The sequence below is a fragment of the Tenebrio molitor genome, chromosome 3, assembly GCF_963966145.1.
Source record: "Tenebrio molitor chromosome 3, icTenMoli1.1, whole genome shotgun sequence".
Taxonomy (NCBI): domain Eukaryota; kingdom Metazoa; phylum Arthropoda; class Insecta; order Coleoptera; family Tenebrionidae; genus Tenebrio; species Tenebrio molitor.
In genome coordinates this window covers 25848046-25871393 of record NC_091048.1, presented here as the reverse complement: position 1 = coordinate 25871393, position 23348 = coordinate 25848046, and the positions used below count along the sequence as shown (strand labels likewise).

The 23348-nt window shown below is 40.2% G+C and overlaps 7 protein-coding genes across 7 annotated transcripts; 4 read left to right on the top strand and 3 right to left on the bottom strand.

Moving 5' to 3' along the window:
* Nucleotides 1-2027: 2027 nt before the first annotated feature.
* LOC138125292 (brachyurin-like) lies at nucleotides 2028-3038 on the bottom strand. Its single transcript, XM_069040533.1, has 3 exons — nucleotides 2911-3038; nucleotides 2652-2863; nucleotides 2028-2603 (listed from the first exon to the last, which is right to left on the bottom strand). Exons 1-3 carry the CDS (start codon nucleotides 2965-2967, stop codon nucleotides 2045-2047), a joined length of 828 nt encoding a protein of 275 aa, XP_068896634.1. The 5' UTR covers nucleotides 2968-3038; the 3' UTR covers nucleotides 2028-2044.
* Nucleotides 3039-5438: 2400 nt separating this feature from the next.
* On the top strand, nucleotides 5439-6509 carry LOC138125293 (brachyurin-like). Its single transcript, XM_069040534.1, has 3 exons — nucleotides 5439-5596; nucleotides 5646-5857; nucleotides 5902-6509. Exons 1-3 carry the CDS (start codon nucleotides 5540-5542, stop codon nucleotides 6443-6445), a joined length of 813 nt encoding a protein of 270 aa, XP_068896635.1. The 5' UTR covers nucleotides 5439-5539; the 3' UTR covers nucleotides 6446-6509.
* A 1722-nt stretch (nucleotides 6510-8231) lies between these two features.
* Eno (alpha-enolase) lies at nucleotides 8232-10285 on the top strand. Its single transcript, XM_069040530.1, has 3 exons — nucleotides 8232-8389; nucleotides 8674-8824; nucleotides 8888-10285. The coding sequence occupies exons 2-3, from the start codon at nucleotides 8701-8703 to the stop codon at nucleotides 10063-10065; spliced, it is 1302 nt and encodes a 433-aa protein (XP_068896631.1). The 5' UTR covers nucleotides 8232-8389; nucleotides 8674-8700; the 3' UTR covers nucleotides 10066-10285.
* Nucleotides 10286-14117: 3832 nt separating this feature from the next.
* Nucleotides 14118-15745, top strand: LOC138127326 (odorant receptor Or1-like). The gene is made up of 4 exons (XM_069043301.1): nucleotides 14118-15077; nucleotides 15126-15225; nucleotides 15305-15409; nucleotides 15458-15745. Exons 1-4 carry the CDS (start codon nucleotides 14512-14514, stop codon nucleotides 15674-15676), a joined length of 990 nt encoding a protein of 329 aa, XP_068899402.1. The 5' UTR covers nucleotides 14118-14511; the 3' UTR covers nucleotides 15677-15745.
* Nucleotides 15746-18304: 2559 nt separating this feature from the next.
* LOC138127111 (nucleosomal histone kinase 1-like) lies at nucleotides 18305-20448 on the bottom strand. The gene is made up of 5 exons (XM_069042974.1): nucleotides 19990-20448; nucleotides 19747-19943; nucleotides 19207-19426; nucleotides 18984-19157; nucleotides 18305-18926 (listed from the first exon to the last, which is right to left on the bottom strand). Exons 1-5 carry the CDS (start codon nucleotides 20264-20266, stop codon nucleotides 18376-18378), a joined length of 1419 nt encoding a protein of 472 aa, XP_068899075.1. The 5' UTR covers nucleotides 20267-20448; the 3' UTR covers nucleotides 18305-18375.
* A 203-nt stretch (nucleotides 20449-20651) lies between these two features.
* On the top strand, nucleotides 20652-22076 carry LOC138127112 (putative protein FAM10A4). The gene has a single exon (XM_069042975.1). The coding sequence runs from the start codon at nucleotides 20768-20770 to the stop codon at nucleotides 21893-21895; it is 1128 nt and encodes a 375-aa protein (XP_068899076.1). The 5' UTR covers nucleotides 20652-20767; the 3' UTR covers nucleotides 21896-22076.
* Ttc1 (Tetratricopeptide repeat domain 1) lies at nucleotides 21987-23280 on the bottom strand. Its single transcript, XM_069042977.1, has 2 exons — nucleotides 22486-23280; nucleotides 21987-22433 (listed from the first exon to the last, which is right to left on the bottom strand). The coding sequence occupies exons 1-2, from the start codon at nucleotides 23144-23146 to the stop codon at nucleotides 22306-22308; spliced, it is 789 nt and encodes a 262-aa protein (XP_068899078.1). The 5' UTR covers nucleotides 23147-23280; the 3' UTR covers nucleotides 21987-22305.
* Nucleotides 23281-23348: the final 68 nt, after the last annotated feature.

Genomic DNA, 23348 nt, shown 5'->3' with positions numbered 1-23348 from the left:
ATAATCATCACAATTTATTTATTAATATTACAGTTGGATTTAAAAAAAAACGGGACACGTCAAAAAAAAAGGGACTTTTAAAACATTTTTGCGCGATTGTACTCTATTTGCTTGTTTACCAAGTGTGTTTCCAAGACGATAAGTTGTGTTTAGTCGTTACTAACGATAAACTCGACATTCAAATCAAGTCGCTTTGAAACAATTGAACAATTCCCTTTTCCCTCTTTTTCTTGTAGTACAACTACCTTTAGGGGACAAATTTTTGCGGAAGTCATTGTTTATTGTTGTTCTACAGTTTAGTATGAATCTTAAACGACATAAAGGGAGTTAAAATGGCGTTTTTAAGACTGGAGGTATTTGAGTAACGCGAGATTAATCTCCACCCTTTAAATTATTATCTATCTGTTAAATTTCACAAAAATCGGTCCACAAATAAGACTTAAAAGTCGTAGGTGGGACACCTGTATAAAAAACACATACATTTAAGAGTATCTGGAGGCTCTTTTGTCCACTCTTCTGTTTGATTTGATGAATCAGTTATCATTAATTACGTCTATGTCTGAAAATGCGTTAACAATTTTAGATAACAAATTACCTACGCGACGCATATATCACATTGTAGGTACATCTAATTTAAAAACTTCTAGTTAAGTACACAGATTTTGAGATGTCTGCAGTATATCAAGGTTAAAATCTCAAGTGTAAAATCGTCTCATTGTAACAATTTCAAGTTCAAGCTATCTACAGGGTTGTTATAAATGATTGTCCCATCGCAGTTGGCGTTGGTGACGTAGTAGAATGAACCGCAAGCCTCATAACATGAGTGAGACTAGTATCGCCGATAGGTGGCGATACTGGCGGCACATCCAAAATTTGTGTGGGTTTTCAACGCCAACTGCGATGGGACAATCATTTATAATAACCCTGTATTTTGTCTTTATAGCGTTTGCCTACTTTAAAATTAATTAAAAAGTAGGTACATCGCTTTTTAACAGTCGCAGCAATAATATTCCAAAATTTTTAGATAATAACATTATTAATGAAAATCTGCTGCCGATGGGTTATGGATGTTAATAATAAAAAACCCAAGGTGCTAATACTGCTAATGACAACGTGGGTTATAACAACAGATTAGTTATAGCCCAGTTTACTTAATTAAAATTAACAAGTAAAATGAGGTTCAGATCTGGACGGTTCGGTGGTAACACATAATAGTACGGAACAGTTTACATCATTATTTTTCTAGTGTGTAGTAGTAACGGGCGTTCAAATAAATTTATATTTAGAGCAACCTATGGAAATTCAATTGTATGCAACATTTTTCCAGCGTAGAAAATGACACAAGAAACGTCTGACATTTTAACAAAATAAAATTAGGTTAGAAAATATTTTTAATTTTTGTAGTGCATTCTCCCTATTCCCCCTCCACGGAATATGACAATATGAAAATAGGAAAAAGCTTATGTAACCTGTGTAACTCCGAAGAATAATTATTGGTTACCTACAAAAATTACTTTACACTATTAACAGAATAATTAGAATGTCGCCTACGCCTACTCTAAATATATATTTATTTGAAGGCCCGATAGGAGTAGTAGTAATAGTGTAGTAGTAGTAGTAGTAGTAGTAGTAGTAGTAGTAGTAGTAGTAGTAGTAGTAGTGTAGTAGTAGTAGTAGTAGTAGTAGTAGTAGTAGTAGTAGTAGTAGTAGTAGTAGTAGTGTAGTAGTAGTAGTGTAGTAGTAGTAGTAGTAGCGTTGAATCACTACTATCAGTTAAATTTTGTTTGGTTTACACTGATAAAAGAGAATAGAAATTCCGATAATTTTCGGTAGTTGTGTAAGAATCTTACCGAAAAATTCCTTACCTCTAACCATCATTACGCTTTACATTTTATCAGCATCATCATCTATGTTCCCTTTTGGCGTAATCTCTTACTTTCCGATAACTATCACAACCTCGTTCACTTAAGATTTTGATCTTTCTCATTGAGATAATTGAACTGGTGTTAAATAAAAACTGCAAGTCATTCAGTTCGACTCTTTATTACTCAATTTGTACATCAGTGTTTTCACCAATCCAGTCCAAAAAGCTGGTCACTCTGGTGAAACCCGAGGGGTACCCAGGCAAACAGTAAGTTATCCCATATGAAACGATTCCAATTTGGGTACCATTGAGGATAAGAGGTCCGCCGGAGTCACCTTCGCACGATCCAGTTCTTGCATCTCCAGACGTACATAGAATAGAGTCGATGACATTGTCGTAATCTCTGAGACACTCTTGATTGCTGATGACCTTAACGTCAACATAGTTGAGAACATCTGAGAGAATTTCGTCAAAACCATCGGTCAAACCCCAACCACTGACCCTTGCTTCTTCGCCAGTAAAGGTATTATCAACGTCAGCTGTTGTTGGGAGAGCAACAGGTTGAATGGTATCACTCAGAGTGACAGGTTCTGGTAGTTTAATCACAGCGATATCGTTGATTATCACATTACCATCATAGTCTGCATGGACTGTAACATCTTCACTGTCCACAGTAATTTCACCTTCGACAGATTCGCTGAGGGCGTGGGCGCCTAGAGACACCATGGCTTTAACCACACTAAAAGAAGTGTCAGTGAAGGTGCGAAAAGAAGATTCAGGTACTCACTCTTCACCACAGTGCCCAGCCGTGAGGACGTAGTTTTCCGAAATGAGCGAACCACCACAGTACCACCCTTCATTCTCGGTGTACATCTCGAGGAAGGCCTGGGATGGGATGGAATGGGGCGCTGCTTCTTGGCCGCCGATGATGCGCGGCAATACGTTCCTGGGTTCGCGGAGGGGGTGCTTGTACAAGTTGCGGAAGCGCAATTTGGATACCTGAGGGAGTCGATGCGGATAACTGGTAGAAGCAGAGCGAGATTTACCTGAGGGGCAGCTGTGGTGGAAGCCACGAGGGCCAAAAGGATCACAGCGGACCTCATTTTTGGTTCTGATCTAAGAAAACTTAAATCTATCGCTTATATAGGTACCGAAAGAGTGATTATCGAGATGAAAGTATAAAAAGGATTAGTACGACTGTCAGATTATCTAAGTGTGTTTTTGTATTTCGAGTTTTAAAAGAATTAAAAACAAATATAAAAATGATTTATTGGTGTCTTAAGATAAAAATGTATTAGACAATATAATTATAGACTCGGTACTACTCTTCCGATTAGCATTTGGACTTGAAGGGCGGCTCAGGTGTTGCGATCTAGAAGGCAATGGAAGGCTTTTTTGATATGCTGATGCAATCCTCGACCTTATGATGCTTTCAGTTCTCGACAGTCTACTCGAGATTTCAATCAGTACGTGTCTAAACACAGATAAGATAGTAAATAAATAGTTGAAGAAAACTAAAACTCATATTGTTTACGATGAAAAATGTACTAATTTCCATATTGCCTTCGTGCCTTCTGTCACCATCATTCTTGCAAAAACTATTTTCAGTGTACTAACAATGATTGAATTGTGCCCCAAATCTGAGAATAGTAGGTGGACGGAAGCCGAACCCCATTCCATCCCTTACCAAGTCTCTTTAAAACTGTACAGGAATGACGGTATGGAGTGGGACTGCAGTGGTCCTCTCATTTCGATAATTTTTTTGCGGTACCAACTTAAAATTGTAAAACTGCGAATTCTATCGTTCAATTGTCGGTAATTTTTATCCCAGAGGATTGGCATGTCGAGGAACCAGTTTTTAGTCAATCTACATCATCTTGTTGATCGATAACGTTTAAAGCAAATTGTGAGGTTAGAAGAAGTCGTCGCTGGTGTTTAGTGTTTACGTTCCTTTTGAGATCCTCGTTTCATTGCTTTCCTACATGTAATAAAACAATTCTTTTCAGAGCTAACTTTTGTCTGCGTTTTTTACGATCCCCGCAAGTTTCAAAACATTCGAAGATGCCGAATATTCACGTTGACTGTCATTCTACTCACGTATGCTGTAAAGCAGCCTTTAGGAATGAATAACCTCACTTCACATATTGTCATGTGTCAATCAATTGTGTCTATGTTCTTATGGGTGACAGTAATAAATTTCAAATGGTAATTTGCAAACGTCAATCATAAATGACAATGAAGGTTAAATTACACGCAATTTTTGTGAAATGACAGGAAAAGGGTGGACGAAATGTTTTGGCCGGAATAATAGTAATGTCGTGACGTCATGGATGTGTCATGAGTCTTGACGTAAAGTCCCTTTTTTTATAATCAATTGTCAATGTCAAAATACAGTAAAAAAACTAAAAAATCACTGACATTTGGTCCAGTTCTATCTCAGTTTCACCACTTTCACCCTAGATTTCCCCTAGCTAGATCATTATTGAGGTTATGTTGCATATGTTTATGAGTTTGAGACACGTGTTTAATTTAAAAATAAATTGTCAAATGTGACAATTAGTGACATTTTCAAAAGTCAATGTTCCAAACGTGATTTATAAAATTCACTGTTTCGAATTTTCTGTCAACCTGACAACACTTTACACGCATTATTTCGTGATTCTGACTATACCAATATTTGAAAATTTATATTGGCATCTTGAGACAAATATCATAACAAATTTCAATTTTTGAGATTTTGAGTTGATGATTTTTCTGCAAATTCATTCCTCCGTTTCAATTTGTTTTTCAAAAAATAGTTCTTTTCAGAACTCTTTTGATAACTATTTATCAACTAATAGGTAAAATACGGGGTGATCAAGAAGGACTGTTTAAGTTGGTAACGCTGGATCGTATTTTAAATCGTATAACAGGAGTAACTTCCGGTTGTTGGTGGATTGTCGTTGTTAATGCTATACCTATATCAGATATTTGTAAAATAAACCAACAAAACATATCCAGTTGCAGTGTTATAAATAAGCGAATTAAAAAATTTTCTTAATTGTACTGCCAACTTAAACAGTCCTTCTTGATCACCCGGTATATTAAAAGTTGTTAAAAACAACACTAAACAACCAGGTTTGGGTCAAGTGCCCTTACAAATTTGTTAATGTATTTTACACGCTTCTGCCAGTGGCTGCTGTTCAAGAAAGAGTTGCGTTGCTTTTCCTTGGCATCATAGGACGGAAATTTCAAGCAAAATTAAACAAAACTGTCACAAATGTAGTTAAAACCTAACCTAAAAATTTGACGTCGCTAATGGAATAAACGTACAACTCGCGTCTTGCTCTAATCGCACATGCCAAAGCGAGATGCATAGTGTCTTCCAGGATTTCCAACAGCTTTCACCAGGATCACTAGCTATTTGGACTGGGTAGTTGCCAACTCTGATGTAATCGTGTCACTAAAATTTCTAATAAACGGCCGAACATTGTGCAGCAATTTTTATCTCTTCCAAAAATAGAATCGAACATACCGGCAGGTCAAAAATGCATGTTTGTATTGAAACTAATCTGAAGTAGTTTTTCTTGAGAGCCTCTTTCCGTCCATTGTCACTACGTTTAAAAGAATATCCTGATAAGAGCAGACGTAGTATATATACTCGCAAAAATCTTTCCAAACAAATCAGTCTTCAAGATGAAAACTGCAGTCGTCATCCTTGCTCTTGTTGCTTTGGCAACCGCCGCCCCAAAGGTATAGATACATTTTATTTGCGCTTAAACCCTCCAACGGTTTTTTTCAGGCAACCAAGTTGAACTTCCGCAACTTGTACAAACAACCCATCAAACCCCTTGACAAGCCTGTCCCGAGGATCATCGGAGGCCGCGAAGCCTCTCCCCATTCCATCCCGTTCCAAGCCTTCCTGGAGGTATACTCCTCCAGCGAAGGGTGGTACTGCGGTGGTTCCCTCATCTCCGAAAACTACGTCCTCACTGCTGGACATTGTGGTGACGGGTAAGTTCAGTGGTACTCAGATTTTTGTCTTATAAATCGTTCAGGGCTCGCCAGGCGCAAGTCACTTTGGGAGCTCACAACATCCAACAGGACGAGAACACTCAAGAGGTACAGACCAGTACTGACGTTACTGTCCACGAACGGTACGACGGCGACCTAATCATCAACGATATCGCCGTGATCAAGCTCCCTCGCTCCGCTTCGTTGTCCGACGCTATCCAACCAGTAGCTTTGCCTAGAAGCGACGGCGACACTTACACCGGTGACACTGCTAGAGCTAGCGGCTGGGGGTTGACCGATGGACAGGGAAATAGCATCTCACCAGTCTTGAACTATGTGGACCTTGAAGTTATTAGCCAACGAGAGTGTGAAGATGTCTTCGGTTCTTTGGAATCGTCCATCTTGTGTACTTCCGGGGCCAGGGGTACTGGTACCTGCAGTGGAGATTCTGGCGGTCCCCTTGTTATCGATGGAACCCAGATTGGTGTAGTCTCCTTCGGAGTGCAATACTGCCTAAGCGGCTACCCCTCCGCCTACACTAGAGTTACTAGCTTCCTCGACTGGATAACAAGAAACACCGACGTCTAAATTGTCTAAATGCGTTTATTGGAAGCACTACTAAATGGTTTAAAATAAACTTGATTTGCTTTTATCTTGATTTTATTTTAAACTCAACTACAACTTTGAGCCGACTCCTTCATCAACTATTCCTTTCTTTCAATTTAACAGAGTTCTTGATTGGAGGTTTAAGATTCCATTTAGCAAATTATGAATTGGGAAGTCGCAATTGTACGAACACTTAGTGTTGATAAGTGTTCCGAAATGGACTATTGTCTTTCAGGATTTCCAACAGCTTTCACTAGGATCACCAGCTATTTGGATTGGATAGTTGCCAATTGTCATGTACTTTTGTTTCCATAAAATCTTCAATGCACGGCTAAATTGTGCATCAGATAAACATCATGATACGATAACTTTGACTCCAAAAAATGTGTTCTTTATTTTTCAAAATTTAATAAAAATATACCTATCAGATAGCACAACTAATAATTCCCATCAAAGATATAATCGATTATACTAGCGGGTAGTGGGTCAAAACATGTATGTTGAAACTAATCTCAAGCACTTTAGAGCTTTTTCCTTACATTGTCACAATTAGAAAAAAAAGCTCCTGATAAGAACAGACGTCAGTCAATTACGGTCCTAACAAATCAGTCTTCAAGACGAAAACTCTAATAGTCATCCTTGCTCTTGTTGCTTTAGCAGCCGCGGCTCCGAAGGTAGACAATTTGAATTTTCCGTAGAGGGATATGGAGGGAGCACTGCCTATGCTGGCAATGTAAAGGAAGCGGCACGTCGCGAGACCTGTGCGGAGACCTTTTATGACGCCTTTTAAAATGACCGCCAGTACTTCGTGAAATTTCGTGACGAGGGTCGTTGGGCATTAGATGCTTCATAGGCGTCGGTGTTCCGTCATTTTACTGGGATTTGATTTTTTACACGTGAACCGGTTGGTGAATTGTCTTTGTATTTTTTCAGTTGTATAACTCTGATCTGTTTTTATTTTGAACTAAATATTTACGCTCGTCTTCCTACAATTCCTACAAAAATTGTCCCCAGAAAAAAGTTAAAGAGACGCCACTGGAAAGATGAAATATCTGCGTTAACTTCGGTTTCGCTCGGCTCATCTGGAGACCTTTTATTAGGTCTACAGAAAAGCGCGGTCGTATCTACTTTTTTGAAGAGTGCTCCCTCCATATCCCTCTACGGAATTTTCGCTTGAAGCCTCCAATCCTTCTTTTCAGACAACCAAGCTGAACTTCCGTAATTTGTACAAACAACCCATCATACCCAATACCCATCGACAAGACTGTACCCAGGATCATCGGAGGCCACGAAGCCACTCCCCATTCCATCCCATTCCAAGCCTTCTTGGAGGTGTACCCACCCCCCATCTCCGAAAACCACGTCCTCGCTGCTCTCTACGTCACTGCTGGACATTGTGGTGAAGGGTAAGTTCTGCGAACTTTGATAAATTTTTGTGGCAATCCCATATGACTTAATTGTAGCGGCTGTGGCGTTTCCACAGACCGAGGGATGTGATTATGCGGTAATCCCACATAAGAGTTGTGGCGATCCCACGATAAAGGGGTAAAAAAAAAATTGTATACTTTACTGTATTATTTTATCTCATGATTTTATCTATGGAGCGGTTAGAGGGACAGCGCCCTCTGTCGCCCCCAACTCTAAACGTCTATCATTTCCTGTAATATTTTGCGATTTGACGCAACAACAATATCGGTGCGTTGATTTACATTTCAATTAGCTTTATCAGATTTATGAGCCCAATTGGCCTTATCAGATGCACTTTACTGCCTTCAGTGACATTGCAGGGACCTGTATCTGGAGCACCTTATTTTGACCTTCCTATAACCTTGTCATTTGTTGAGAGGTCAAAATTTGACACTTTGGTTGTGTACCGGCTCGAAGGTAGCAAGAAATTCAGTTCGTTCCGAAACAAATCAGAATTACGTAAGTAGATAGCACTAGTCGAGCCCCAATAACACCCTTTAACAATTTTAGCAGCTGTGTCATTTGCGTGATTGTTTGTGCAGAATTTTGGTGATTTTTCAAAAGTTGCGGTAATGAAGGTCATTTGCTATGCTTGTAGTAGTATTTTGAATTGAAATATTTAGTGAATGAATGCGTCCTCACGACCCTTAACAGAGTCGTGTAAAGTTGATTGAATAATAATAAATTTTGTGTGACAGTTGTTGGACATGTTGCGAAATTTTACGTAATATCGCCTGTTGCAGCGTGCGTTCTGCTCGTTAGTAAGCAAGATGCCTATCAAGTGTATTCAGGCCCGCCAGATTTTCGATTCCCGCGGCAACCCTACCGTGGAGGTCGACCTGATCACAGATTTGGGGCTGTTCCGGGCAGCAGTGCCCTCAGGGGCCAGCACAGGTGATTCGATTTTGCGATGGTTCGGTCCGATTTGACGATGATTTGCGAATTGTTTGTGCGCAGGTGTCCACGAGGCCCTGGAGCTGAGGGACAATGACAAAAAGAATTATCACGGCAAGTCGGTGCAGACCGCGATCAACAACGTCAACCAGATAATCGCCCCCGAGCTGGTCAAGTGCAACCTGGAGGTGACCCAACAGAGCGAGATCGACGAGTTGATGCTGAAGCTCGACGGCACCGAGAACAAGTCTAAACTGGGGGCAAACGCCATCCTGGGGGTCTCCCTCGCCGTGGCCAAAGCTGGCGCCGCCAAACGCGGCATCCCGCTATACAAGCACCTGGCGGACCTCGCCGGCAACACGGACATCATCCTGCCGGTGCCCGCCTTCAACGTGATCAACGGCGGCTCCCACGCGGGCAACAAGCTGGCGATGCAGGAGTTCATGATCTTGCCGACCGGGGCCAACTCGTTCACCGAGGCCATGAAGATGGGCACCGAGGTGTACCACCACTTGAAGAACGTGATAAAGCAAAAGTTCGGACTGGACGCCACCGCCGTGGGCGACGAGGGCGGCTTCGCCCCCAACATCCACAAATCCGAGGAGGTGCTGTCGCTGCTGGTGCAGGCCATCCAAAAGGCGGGCTACACGGGCCGCATCGACATCGGTATGGACGTCGCCGCCTCCGAATTCCACAAGCACGGCAAATACGATCTCGATTTTAAAAATCCCAAGTCAGACAAGACCAAGTGGATCACGGGGGAGAAACTGTTGGAGAAGTACAAAGGCTACATCAAGAAGTTCCCCATCGTGTCCATCGAGGACCCCTTCGACCAAGACGACTGGGCCTCGTGGAGCGCCATGACCGCCGCCACGCAGATCCAGATCGTCGGCGACGACCTCACCGTCACCAACCCCAAGCGCATCGAAATGGCCGTCGAGAAGAAAGCTTGCAACTGTCTTCTGCTGAAGGTCAACCAGATCGGCTCCGTCACCGAGTCGATCAAGGCGCACTGCATGGCCAAACAGAACGGTTGGGGGACCATGGTCTCGCACAGATCCGGTGAAACGGAAGACACTTTTATCGCTGATCTAGTCGTGGGGCTCTCTACCGGACAGATAAAGACCGGAGCCCCTTGCAGGTCCGAGCGCTTGGCTAAATACAACCAGATCCTGCGCATCGAGGAGGAGCTAGGGGCGGGGGCCAAGTACGCCGGAAAGTCCTTCCGCTGCCCACACTAAACCACGACGGACGCGGTGGCTAGTTTTTTGGTTCCAGGCAGTTTTTCATTGTCACTGCCAGTTTTTTCCATTTTTTAAAGTCGCCAAATCACAAGCCGGTCGTTGTTGCGCTAGCTGCAAGGGTGTTGTAGTTGTAAATGTATGATGTATGAAGTGTACAATAAATTGTAAAAGAAAAACGTTGACAAAAATAAATATATTTATTCCAAAATACAAGAAATCGGTGCACGATTCAGTCTTTGCTGAGACGTATTTTGAATGTTTATTTACTGTTAATTGATGGAAATCCTGTAACAACTGCACTGCACTTCCTCAAAAAATAACTTTGGGCAAGTGACTACGTAGGAAATTACTATTTTCTTAGGAAAATGTATTTGTCTTTCTTTGTAAAGAATTATTCTGTATGCTGGTTTGGAATCTTGTAAGGGACCTTACTGGTGTTTCTAAATGCGGACCTTTAGGTAGATCATTTCCATCTTTCAAACTGTAACTCACAAGGAAAATGCACCCTGACCCCTCCCGAATACTGCCAGATTATCTAGTTTGAACAAAATAGGAAGTATTCTTTTAAATGTAAGATTAATTCTTTGCCGTCGCCGCCTTCTTGTCCTATTGGCGGACACTGCATATGAAAATGTGCTGAAACAAAGTACCTACAGGTCTAGACATCTACGTTTCAACTAACTAAATAGAGAACACACAGTTCACTAAAGTGTCCCAGAAAAGGGTTAGTTATTAGTTATTTCATTATGCCTAATAGCTAATAAATTAGGTTCGTTTCTTTTCGATTTAGAGCTTAGAAAGGAATTAGGTATTATTTAATAATGCAAAAACCACAGAGATAAAACCAACTGGTTTGATAAAAAATATACAAGGTGATTCACGAATACTGTGTGATTTAGCGCCTTTATTCCTGCAACATAGAATACTTCGCTGTTTTTCAATTTGAATAAAATTTTGTGATCATACTGATCGGATTTCAGAAAAATAAAACGATATTGTCAATCAAATGTGTCAAAATAATTATCTTTTTGTAATAACGTGCGAACAATTAAAAAAAAATCGAGTTACCTGGATTGTGCTATTCTGATGCTTTGATTGGTTCAAAACACCATTTTCGCCTACTCTGATTTTTTTAAAATTTGATCGCACGGTATATCAGACACTATTCGTGAATCACCCTGGAGTAGTTAAGTGGTAGGTATATAAATTGTTGGTGAATATGCAACGTGCCTCAGTCACAGAAATAACTATGTATATTAATTTTAACCAGTGACAGTTCTGGTCAAGAACAACAAAATTTGTATGTATCATTTTTTCGAAATATAATTTTCATTTCAGTATTTTTCCCTTCATAAATTAACGAGCTGTCTATTTACTTGCATTTTCTCGTTATTTGACCCAAAGACAGTGACCGTGAAATAATACTTTTTTGTAAAATCAACGCAAAACATTGTGTTTTTAAAATACCTACGCTTTTTCCGCTCTGCGGCGGAGGTGTAGTTTTTAGTTAGTTTTTTCCGACTCCACAAGGCAGGTGTTTGACATTGACCACCGGCTCTCTGGAGAGGTCGAACTGTCGAATATATCTTCGGGTTCGATTTGTGCACCGATGCCTCTTCCATGCCAGAGTGACTCTGGAAACAGCCGGTTGGATTCCGCTTCTCGATGCACGTGGTCTCGAAGAGCATCGTCTTTTTGTCCAGCTCGCTTTTACGGAGCTGCAGTTTTTTTTTTGTAGAGGGGGAGGAGAGGAATGAACGAAACGAACACGTCTAGAGCGTAAACGAAAATGAACGAATTTCGGCCGGCGTCCCCTATTTATCGCGGCACGGACGGAACTCGCTCATTGGCCGGCCAATGAGAGAGCAGAGTGCCCAGAACAATACCGGGACGCAACGGCGTCCGGGTGACAATTGGTGGAAATTGTAAAATGGCTTGAAACGCCTTCTTTACATTAGCTGTGTCACCAAACTTCTCATCAACACAATAAATAAGTAATTTTATTATAAAACAAATAAGAATACAATCTTAATTTGGTGGTAGTGCTTACAGTAATGCAATAAATGAGCAAGTCTAATATATTTTGTTTTAATACCAATTAAAAAAAAAAGACGCACGATAGAAGTGAAAAGTTCTATGACGCTCGTAATCGATTTTAAGTAATATACAGGATGTTTCAAAACGAACGCACCAACTAGGTACTATACTTGGGCCAACCAACAGATATAGTAATAAAAAAAGGGGGATGTGGCCTGGTTGCGTAGAACGATATACGCCGAAGCCTGTTTCACAATGAAGCAGGTTCTTTCTAACAAATAGAGAACCAAAAATCTTGAAAAAAAAATATTTTGTAATGACTTAATCTTTAATTCACCTAGAGACTTGGCTCGTTTTAAAGCTTTGCAATGCAGAGAATCAGGATCTTGGTTACATGCAATACCTTCTCCTAATATTGGTACTCTTTTAGATAACACTTCCTTCCAAGTTTGTATTGGTTTAAGATTGGGTTGTAATCTTTGTACACCTCATATTTGCAAATGCAATGCGAAAGTTGACGAAATTGGCACCCACGGTCTAAGTTGTTTCAAAAGCAGTGGTAGATTTTCAAGACACACTGAAATTAATTCCATTATCAATCGGTCTTTAACTTCAATTCATGTGAATTCAACTTTAGAACCAAACGGACTGTCTCGGGATGACGGAAAACGCCCAGATGGGATGACTTTAGTACCGTGGATTAAAGGTCAACCTTTGGTTTGGGACGTTACTGTTGTAGATACACTTGCAGACAGTTACGTATTGAAATCATCTGAAGTCTCAGGTTCTGCCGCTGAAATGGCTTGCAAACGCAAACATAGCAAATATAGTTCAATCATTTCGTCAAACTACGTGTTTAAAGGTTTAGCATTTGAAACCTTAGGCCCTTGGTGCAAAGAAGCCATCGATTTCATTAATGTCATCGGAAACCGACTTATCGCGGAATCAGGCGATTCAAAATCAAAGAAATTCCTTTTCGAGAGGATTTCCCTTGCCATTCAACGTGGAAACGCTGCAAGCATTCGAGGCACTTTTCCAGATTCCGCAATATTATCGGAAATTTTTGTATTATAAAACAAAAATGTTTATGTAATTATGTTATAATATAATATTTTTATACATTTTGTAATACAAATCGAAAAATGCCAAGGAAAACAAACAAACATAAACACGTGGTCAAACTCCCGAAGCGAGGTTAAAACGAATGAGATGCCGGATGCCGTCAAGTAATTTTTGTGGGTGTAGGTACATCAGGCTTTCGAAAATTTGAGCACGTTTTGAATAAGCCAATTGGAAGCTGCTATTTAAAATACGCGGGCACTAGGGGGCGGTTTTATTACTAGGTAGGTATATGTGTTGGTTGGCCCAAGTTGTACAGAATACAGTGAGAAGAACATAAAAAGTAAATTGAAATACCTTTTTCAAAGTAATCGTTGATATAGAAATGGTCAATTGTTGTTTCGTTGCTATAATTATAAATTGTGTATAATGTCTATTTATCATTGTTCAAAATGTATGTGAATTTGTTGTTACGTAAGCAACCGTTAAAGCTTTAGTGTTTTAAAGGCCCTTTTTCGCACGCATTTTAGTGTCAAAAAGAGGGATTATGATTCAGGTATAATAAAATTTTTTTTTTGTTCCAATTGTATTAGACAGAGTAGGTATTCATTCAATTGCAATAACATTCACTAATTAAATTATTTTTCTTTTTAGTCCATTTGCTTTTTTAAAAACCGAAATTTAAAACTTTTCTTACACAATTTTTGAATAAATCTTAATCAATTAATCATGTGCTTGTATATGTCAACAAAAAAAAAAAAAAAATTGGAAAAATAAGAAAAAACAATATTTGTCATTTCCGAATCCAATCAACTTCAGATAGCACGACATGATGAGTAGTCGACCATTGGAATGAATTTTAGATAAAATAGACAAAAAAGTAACGATACAAAACGATGTAGCGTAAAATTAAACGTTTGACTTGATGTGACGATTAAATATCAATTAGCTTCGGCGATATCCTCAAACCATTATTATCGATCAAGCGTTCTAATTCGTAGGTAGAGTTAATAGCGACTCTGGCTATTAATTATCCTAATTGGACAATTGCTTTGTTGCTAAGAAAAACCTCCAACTGTTGTTGGACCACCCGAACAGACCTAAATTAAAATTTACCCAGTCGGAGCTTCACACAATGAGCCTCACGATCCACGTAAATATCTCTATTTCTTCACGATCCACTTTACAATCATATTTTAGGATTACGACCTCCGCGATGCCTTCGCCCTCGAGCGCAAACTCCTCTTGGTTGTCGGATTCTACCCTCGAAGAGACAAAAACTATCGCTACCTCTACCTCTTGAGCGCTTTTTTCAACTTGTTGATCTCGTACGGCCAACTCTTGACCATGATCATCCAGATGGTGCTCGACAGAAGAGACCTCTCCAAACTGACCGAATCGCTGCTCTACTTCTTCACCCACTTCACGTTTCTTTGCAAGCTGTTGAATTTTCAGTACTACGAGCAAGATCTTCTAAAAATCGAAAACTTTCTAACCGATCCCGCTTTCTACGGGTTCAGCGACGATCAGTTGAAGATCATTAAAGCCAAGATACGATCTTCCGACGTTATTGCCACAGCGTTCAGGATTTGTTGCACTTGCACTTGCACTTTTTACGCTCTGGTGCCGTTTATCGACGAGAGCAGGAAAATGAGTCTGCCGCTCCCTGGGTGGCTGCCCTATGATGCGACCGAGCATTATTTTTCGACGGTCTTTGTACAAGTGTTGAGTGTGTTTATCAGTGCTTATTGCAACACCGCGATCGACATTATAACGTGGAAGATGATCACATTGGTGTCGGCGCAGTTCGAAGTCCTTCGACAAAATCTGGAAGTCATCGACTATGAAGCCACTCCTGAAGAAAGTGAAGCAGCGCTGGTTAAGTGTGTGGAACACCACACGAAAATCATGGAGTAGGTATGTGATGGAGACCAACACACTTTACCATTTTGTTTTTTTAGTTTGGCCAAGCAAGTCCAAGTGGTCTTCTCTAAGGGCATGTTTTTGCAAATTTTTGGCAGCGTGATTGTGATTTGCACCACCGGTTTCCAGATGATAGTAGTGAGTCTGAGCTTAATTTAACCGCAGCGTCAACTGTCAAACTACCTCCAATTTGAAATAAACGACAAATTTATTTTAGGTGCCCATTCCCAGCGTCCAGTTTGTCGTTTTGGTGTCGTATTTATGCGGAATGACCACCCAGGTGGCCACTTACTGCTGGTACGGCCACGACGTCATAACTACGGTATGTACTTTTTTGAAAATCGACCCATTTGTTACGATTTTTTTGCAGAGCGACGCAGTCGGATTGTCCTTCTACATGTCGAATTGGTACTTGTGCGACGAGAAACTCCGCAGAAGTATGTTCATATTTTTGGAGAAGACAAAAAAATTCACTTCGGTCAAAGCTGGAAACTTTATTACTTTGTCGTTGGCAACGCTGATGCAAATTTTGCGCTCGTCGTACTCCTACTTTGCTGTGTTGCAGCGGCTCTACACGGATGACTCTTAAATTGACGAAACACGATTCTTGTTAAACATTTTATTTGCAGCACAAAGGCACAATCGTCACAAGCGTTTAATTTTTGAAGTGAAACTTTTTATGGGAGGGGTTTGAAATTCTGCTCGGCAACCTTTTTGTGTGACGAAAAGTGGTGGGGGTAAACACTGTCTCGCACAACGGTTGCGCCAATATTTCCATCTCACTTAATTTGGAGTATAATTATGTAAATTAATCTGTTTGACACTATACAAACATCCCTTAAAATTGTGTATACTTCTGTCTTGGTCAGACTCACGGCATTTATCGATAATGTCCTCTCTTTTAATTAAAAATGAACAATGAGTTACGCATTTCGATATTGTTTAGTGTTATCGTTAAAATATACAATTTTGTTGTAAATCTGCTTAAGTCAGGCGCAGAAAGAACAAGAGCGTGGCGTGAGAGAAAACGTACGAGTGAACTGACAGTTCAGAATGTGAAAAAAACGGTGTAAATAATAAAGACAATGAACCAGCAACTAGTACCTCGGCTCAGCCACCTCCTCTTGCACCTATCAGTGATAATTTACAATATTCTGATTTTCCTGTAATACAAAAGTTTCACTTCTATCGTGCGTCTGTACGACACACTCTCTTTTTTTCATCATTTTCTTGCCTTAAATAACTTTTTATTCATTATCAACGTCATTCTTGGCATTGTTCTGTGCTCTCATTGTTCAATTTACGTAACTCGTAACTCTATTTGCTTCTTCATTTCTAGTGGGGCAATATAAGCGTTAACTATTTTTGGACCTCTTCTTCTTTGCTTCCTTTTTTGTGTCTAACACATTTTCATCACCTCCACGATTTATTTTGAAAATTAGATACTCTATAAAGATGACCTTTCAAATCGCAATGAAACAAAAGTTTTATTTATCGTGCAAAAAGATACCATTCACAAAAAAAAAGATTTAAGAGAATATCACACGTTTTATTTTTCCCTCGTGGATTTGGGCGTTTGCCTACTCGCCTTAGTTAGCAAATATTTGCTCCCTAGTGAGTTTTCATTTTTTTGACAGTTGTGACAAAAATCTAATGGGAGTTTTCATTTTTTTTGACTGTTGTGACAAAAATCTAATTGTGTTGTCAAGGCAACTACTAATTCCATTAAATTCATCGAAAGATGACAACTCATTTGTCATCATTTTTTTATTCTTAAAATTTGAGATTTTTGTGCTGTTTCTACTCCCTACCGTGAAAAAAATAGTATATGTATATACTTCTGGAGAGAATGCTCATTTTTCCCTCGGTGCTTTGTAGCCCTCGGGCTTCGCCCTCTGGCTACAAACTGCACCTTAGGAAAAATCATGCATTTCTCTCCCTCAATATATAATATACTATTTTTACTTTGCAGCAGAAACTAGGGAAAATTGCATTGTAAGGTTGGCATTTAATGAATAATGACGTACACAGTGGGAAACACATAGTGGGAAACGTCAATTCACTTTAAACGAAGTGGATGGTTCGTCACATTTGGAATTATAACATTAATAAAACAAATAAGAATACAATTCAAAAAGATAAGAGTAATAAGAAGGTCCTGAAAATAATTACTGTTGTTTATGTTTTACATGTGAAGAGGAATAATTTGTTCAATGTTGTTTGATCGTAGAAGATGCCATAGACGCTTTAAATTTTAATAATCTAATAATCAGCGCGGAAGGGGGTACCAACCCAACAGTAAAAAAGTTACTATTTTTTTTTTATTGTTATACAGTGTGGAATAAAATGATTTACATCTAGTTACCTATGGAATTTTTGCACATGTAAATTTTCCTGTACGGTTCTACTTTTTTTTTGAAGAATTAACAAACGTTGGTGGCCACTTTCAACACTAGCTGTGACTTGCTTTTGTTAGCTCCTTTTTAATTTCAATCTCTACTTTGCATTCATATCATCCCTTCGCAATAAATCACATTTGGAATTTTGGAATATTTTGAGGTTAGGCTTTCTTTTTTTGTAGAGCGGCATTTCGTATTTTTACAAGGGTAATGCAAAGGTAACTAGATGTAAATCATTTTATTCCACACTGTAGTTATTTACATAAAAGTCAGGAAAATCTCACATTACTGAAGAGGAGCTAAATTGAAATACGAGGCACTTTGTGCGGAGTATTTTAAAGCTTCGACTCAAGTAAGAGATTTTACTGACGTGTATTGTATTAAATTTTTCCGGAAATCATAAAAGACGAAATTTACAAATTGTTGAATTTTTTTTTACAAATTCCACAAAAATCAAGTTTGTCAATTTTGTTGGCAACCATAGTTACAAAGTAAAAAAACATCGAAAAAATTTATTTTGCGTCTTGTAGTCTTTACAGTACTAGTCCGGAAAATTCAATTTTCCTGCGCGTAAATAAGCAAGAAAATGTTGTTTCCAAGACTATTTCCGGAAAAATTATTTACTTTTTTAATTTTATTTTTAAATATTTTTGAGATTTCCCCTCCTTTCTTTATAGTTTTTTACTCTTTTTCTTATATCCAAACCATTTTTTAATCTTACAACACAATTGGCAAAACAGCTCACATTAGAAATGAAAACCCACTTCGGTATTGTTTTGTCGTCGCTTCTTACTTAGCTATGTTGCAATGAACCCCAATTCTAATTAAAAATTTTATTTACTGCAAAGGCATAATACAAAACATGATTTAAGAAAACATTACAAGGATTTTATTTAGATCTTGTTGATTTGAGATTTCGCTCGTCGTAGTTTACTTCTGGCAGATTCCTCCTCATTCTTCCCCCCGCCGTTGCAGGACTTGTTCTAGGCTTTCGTTTGGCAACCTTCTCATCGTCCATTTTTTTCTTGATTTCTAACATTTCGGCGGTATAACCGTTAGTCTCTGGCACCTCAGTCTTTTTATTCTCTTTGTTTTTCAACTGCTTTTTCTTCGCTTCCTTTTTCTCTATCCTGGCCATAACTTCCTTCATCGCCTCCGTCATCACCTCAGTAGTGACAACTTCCTCAATCTCCTGCGGCTTCTTCTTTCTCCTCACCGTTTTCTTCACCACCACATCTTCGTCTTCTGAGTCTTGCATTTGAGCTAAATCTTCCTCACCTGTGCTTTTTCTTTTCTGCGCACCTTGCAACTGCAACGGACCATCCACTCTCCCACCATTCTTCTGTACTTCATTCTCGAACCAACTACGAATTTTCTTATAGTCGGGCTTTTCATTGTGCTTCAACTTATCCACGTACTGTAAGTACTGCGTTAATGTTTCTAAAAAAAATGCATTCACAACATTCATTGACCTCTATTTTAATAACCATCACTCACGGTGATTCTTCTTGAGACATTTTTTAACGAATCCCGGAATGTCACTCCAACTCTCTTCTTTCAGTTGCTGAACCGTCTTGGGATTCTCCAGTTTGGAGTCCCACGGTAGACTACCACCCAACCAGTGGATTATGTTGTAGCCCAAAATTTCAAAATCTCCCCTTCTGGTGGGTACTACAGTACCAAAATTTGCAACTCAACTAATCGACAATCTACTACTTACCCCCATGATGGGCGTCGCGACTGAGGTACTCGATGGTACCGTCGTGAGCTTTCTTGGGATTCGGCTTAAATTCTTTGTCGGTCGTGAATTTACCCGCTAAACCGAAATCGACGAGGTAGGCTTGATTTTTATTTTCCGTGGTGTCGCCCAGAAGGACGTTGCCCCCTTTGATGTCGGCGTGAACGTAGCCCGTCTCGTGTATGTACTCCAAAGTGTATGACTGTTCAAAAAGGACAATTTCAGGTTTTCTTTATTAACTTGGTCCAATCAAAACAGCAACTTATAAATTTATACGTTCGGATTACCGTGCAAGCAACTGTACACGTTTTCACTTTATCAACAACGTAAACAAAATAACAAAACTAATGTGACGTGATAATTAAAAATATTTCTACAATATTCAATTAATTAAATGCTCCAATTTGGGTACTTTACCCATAATCTGTCAAAAAATTGTTTATCTAATATTTTTTTGTGGAAAATTTGAATACAATATAAAGCGCTGGTTACACAACAAACAACAGCGCTGATTACACTTACAATCTGCCAAGCTAACTGGTATACCACAGCCTCTGGTAGCGCCCCCTTGTTTTTCTCCCTCAATTTGTCAATATCCACTCCGAACTTCTCCATAACAATGAACCTATATTTGGCAGCCCCCACTTCGTGGGATCCCGACCCCAGATACGCTGGCATCCCAAACCTCTTCAATTTGTGCTTCTGTTTGAAAGCATCAACTGAAAATAAAAGTTACAGCTTTGAAACTACAATAAATCCACCTACTGTCGGCTTGTTTGGCATTCTTCATGTAGAAATGCATCTCGACGAAAAGAGGTCCGTTGCCGTGGGGCTCCACTTTTATCACAAATGGATATTTAGACGAACTCTTTGACGCGTCTTGAGCAGCGTAGATTTCCCCAAATCCCCCTTTACCGATAGATGGTCCCAATTTCCACCTAGTTTTGGCAATGTCGGTTAAAATCTCACCCTTGGGAAGGGGCTCGGGCATGCTGTAACCGTTTGTGGCTTTTTTACGAGGTTTCTTTGACGCTTGGGCCATTATTAGAGGTTACACAATGACCGTTAAAACACAAACAAATTACACCCGTCAGAAAATTCAGGTTAACTAATTCTTCAACAATTACGAGTTTTTAACTGATTTTTAAAGGGAAAAAGTGAATCTGATTAAAACACGATAACGTCCCGCTAAACGCTGCTTTTTTGACAATTGAACAGTCGTACCAACGTACGTTATCTTTGACCAACGTAACGACCTGAGTTGGATCGCAATGCTAAAATAGTTTTTGTTCTTAATAAAAAATATTTTTGTACAAAAATATTTGCATTTTGTATTTTTAGACTTGTAGAAGTATTAAAGATTAATTTTTGGAATTTATTTGTAATTTTCTGATTGACAGAAATTCTCTTTATCAACGGAGCTTTTATTTACATTTTTGACAGTCATTCGACAGCCGCACCGGTTTCTAGAATTTTTCCATACCGATATAATAAAACGCAGTTGTTTGAGATTTTTGGACAAAAACGAAATATCCAATCGAAAATGAGTTGTCCTTTTGGAAAAGAGTCCTTGGACAAGTTGAAACAATTTGTCGACGTTTGTGCGGCCAATCCTGACTTGTTGTCTTCGCCGGATTTGAATTTTTTTAGAGAGTTTATAGAGTCGTTAGGAGGCAAGATTCCTTCACCTTCGAAGATGTCCACAGAAGCCCCCGCCGACAAACCCGAAGAAGCCGCCCCGGAGGTAGAATCTGAACAAGAGTCTGATCTGGAACTGGATACTGAGGGCTGCGTGGAACCGGACAGCGTGGGCGACGATCAGAAGATGGGCGACCCCGAGAAAGAGGTGAGCGAAGAGGATACCGAGAAGTCCAGCGAGAAGCGCATGGAAGCCATGATTCAGTTCTCTGAGGGCAATTTCGACAAAGCCATCGAACTATTCACTGAAGCAATCGAATTGAATCCATCCTCGGCTCTGCTGTTCGCCAAACGGGGCCAAGCCTTCTTGAAAAAGACCAAACCTAACGCCTGCATCAAGGACTGTTCGAGGGGCCTGGAGCTGAACCCCGATTCGGCGGCGGCGTTCAAGTTCCGCGGCCGCGCCTACCGCCTCCTGGGCGAGTGGGAAAACGCGGCGAAGGATTTCCGCCAAGCGTGCAACATCGACTTCGACGAACAGACCGACGAGTGGCTCAAGGAGGTCACCCCCAACGCCAAGAAAATCGAGCAACACAAACTCAAGCAGGAGAGGAAGCGGATCGAGAAGGAGGAGAAGGAGAAGCTGGAGAGGGCTCAAAAAGCGCGAGAGGCGCACGCTAAAGCCAGCAGTGCCACACCAAACACCGAACCAAACACAAACGCTACTCCTAATCCTGACGATTTTTATAAAGTTTTGCAGGATCCTGAAATCAGGGCTGCCTTCGCTGATCCGGAAGTCTCGGCGGCGTTCGCCGACATTTCTTCCAATCCAGCTAATTTCATAAAGTACAAATCTAATCCTAAAGTCATGGCTTTGATCACAAAGTTGTCTGGGAAGTTGGCAGCCACCGGGGTCGGGCCTGGAAGCTTCCCAGGATTTCCTGGCGCGTTTCCAGGGTTTGGAGGGATGCCGGGGGGCGGCGCCGCCCCACCACCACCATTCCAACCCCCAGATGATGACAACTTAGATTAGACATGACTGCTTCTTTTTTTCTTTATAGTATAAAGGCTGATTTTATGATAACCATGTATCAAGCATTGCGATTTACAAATTAAAGGGAAACTTGTCAGAATCTATCATCTTTTATTTGCAGGTAATACAGTAAAATGTTTTGTTAAGGGAACAAAGACTCAATAAATATGTTGAAGAGTTACATCTCCTATTTTCAAACCAACCAGACAACCTCCTTCAGTTTGTTCACGAGAATAAGACACTTAGAAATGTAATGAAATGTGAGACTTGACATTCTAGAAAAATCCGATAGAAAAGAAAAAATCGTCACATGTACAGCTAAATATCACAATTGTCCAGATGCATCACATATACAATACAAAATCTACCTGATCTGTCTTTGTGGGTTTCCCCTAAATTCTACCAACCAATTAATTTGATGGATTTTGTTGGAAATTTACAGAATATCCTCCAGTGTTGGGGTCCTGCTGGAGGTTAAAATTGTTTGTGGACAATCCAAACGGTCTCAAGAAAACGTTCCCCAAGTCTTTTAATTTTCCTACAACACGCAATCAGCAATTGCACATTTGAAACCTGCAACCAACACATACCTAGCATCTCCTCCTTTAGTTTTTCATTCCTGTCACTTATCAAGGGCGGCAACCTATGACTTGCGCTTAACGCGTCTCCATTCCCAGGATCCAATTCTAGAATTTTCTTGTAATCTTCCAGACTCTCATCTAACTTGTCAGTCTCTTCATACAACTTAGCCCTCCGCAAGTACGCCCTCACGTACTTGTCGTTCAACTTGACGGCTTTCGTGCAATCATCAATCGCGCTGGCTTTCCTCTCCACCTTAATTTTCGACGCGGCCCTATTCGCGTACAAAATCGCCCTGTCACTCTCATACTTCAGCGGACAGAAACTCAGCGCTTCTGTGTACGTCGCAATTGATTCTAAATATTGACAAGTCTTGAATTCGTCGTTTCCGCGGTTTTTCAAAGCTATCGCTTGCTGTCTTTTCGCTTCTTTCGCCTCGTCCGTGAGGTCAAGTTCTTGATTTTTTAAAGCTTCGTCGTCAGAGTCGTCCGACACGTGTTGGGGTTCGTCCACTTTGTCCGACTCTGGGGCGTCGAAATCTTCCGGAATGTGTGCTTCGGACTCGTCTTTGCGCGAATCTTCCACCGTGAACTGGGCATCTCGCAAATCTTTGGTTAGGTCGTCGATGATTTGTTCGTTCGTCGGAATTTCACCAACTGTGTCTTTCGACATTATCACTGATTTGTCCACCCCCAAGGTACAGTATCGCAATATTTACACCACAAATAAGCAATTTTATCTGTTTAAATTCACACAATTTGACGAGTAGTGACTGACAGTTGACAGCCAAGTCGGTCGGTAATGCAGTGCGCATCTTTTGGTGCGCATGTGTCAATTTTTTCGAAAATGGAGGAGGGCGAATTTTGAAAAACAG

What these genes read in the sequence shown, in the direction of transcription:
- LOC138125292 (XM_069040533.1), bottom strand. Translation starts at nt 2,967, where the DNA reads ATGAGGTCCGCTGTGATCCTTTTGGCCCTCGTGGCTTCCACCACAGCT. An exon ending in CCACCACAGCTGCCCCTCAG is followed by an intron (nt 2,864 to 2,910) that starts GTAAATCTCGCT and finishes CGACTCCCTCAG; the next exon opens with GTATCCAAATTGCGCTTCCG. An exon ending in GCTGGGCACTGTGGTGAAGA is followed by an intron (nt 2,604 to 2,651) that starts GTGAGTACCTGA and finishes CACTTCTTTTAG; the next exon opens with TGTGGTTAAAGCCATGGTGT.
- LOC138125293 (XM_069040534.1), top strand. Translation starts at nt 5,540, where the DNA reads ATGAAAACTGCAGTCGTCATCCTTGCTCTTGTTGCTTTGGCAACCGCC. An exon ending in TGGCAACCGCCGCCCCAAAG is followed by an intron (nt 5,597 to 5,645) that starts GTATAGATACAT and finishes GGTTTTTTTCAG; the next exon opens with GCAACCAAGTTGAACTTCCG. An exon ending in GCTGGACATTGTGGTGACGG is followed by an intron (nt 5,858 to 5,901) that starts GTAAGTTCAGTG and finishes TAAATCGTTCAG; the next exon opens with GGCTCGCCAGGCGCAAGTCA.
- Eno (XM_069040530.1), top strand. Translation starts at nt 8,701, where the DNA reads ATGCCTATCAAGTGTATTCAGGCCCGCCAGATTTTCGATTCCCGCGGC. An exon ending in GCCCTCAGGGGCCAGCACAG is followed by an intron (nt 8,825 to 8,887) that starts GTGATTCGATTT and finishes GTTTGTGCGCAG; the next exon opens with GTGTCCACGAGGCCCTGGAG.
- LOC138127326 (XM_069043301.1), top strand. Translation starts at nt 14,512, where the DNA reads ATGATCATCCAGATGGTGCTCGACAGAAGAGACCTCTCCAAACTGACC. An exon ending in CACCACACGAAAATCATGGA is followed by an intron (nt 15,078 to 15,125) that starts GTAGGTATGTGA and finishes TTGTTTTTTTAG; the next exon opens with TTTGGCCAAGCAAGTCCAAG. An exon ending in GCCACGACGTCATAACTACG is followed by an intron (nt 15,410 to 15,457) that starts GTATGTACTTTT and finishes ATTTTTTTGCAG; the next exon opens with AGCGACGCAGTCGGATTGTC.
- LOC138127111 (XM_069042974.1), bottom strand. Translation starts at nt 20,266, where the DNA reads ATGGCCCAAGCGTCAAAGAAACCTCGTAAAAAAGCCACAAACGGTTAC. An exon ending in ACCAGTTAGCTTGGCAGATT is followed by an intron (nt 19,427 to 19,746) that starts GTAAGTGTAATC and finishes CTTTTTGAACAG; the next exon opens with TCATACACTTTGGAGTACAT. An exon ending in ATGTCTCAAGAAGAATCACC is followed by an intron (nt 18,927 to 18,983) that starts GTGAGTGATGGT and finishes CATTTTTTTTAG; the next exon opens with AAACATTAACGCAGTACTTA.
- LOC138127112 (XM_069042975.1), top strand. Translation starts at nt 20,768, where the DNA reads ATGAGTTGTCCTTTTGGAAAAGAGTCCTTGGACAAGTTGAAACAATTT.
- Ttc1 (XM_069042977.1), bottom strand. Translation starts at nt 23,146, where the DNA reads ATGTCGAAAGACACAGTTGGTGAAATTCCGACGAACGAACAAATCATC. An exon ending in ACTAAAGGAGGAGATGCTAG is followed by an intron (nt 22,434 to 22,485) that starts GTATGTGTTGGT and finishes TGCGTGTTGTAG; the next exon opens with GAAAATTAAAAGACTTGGGG.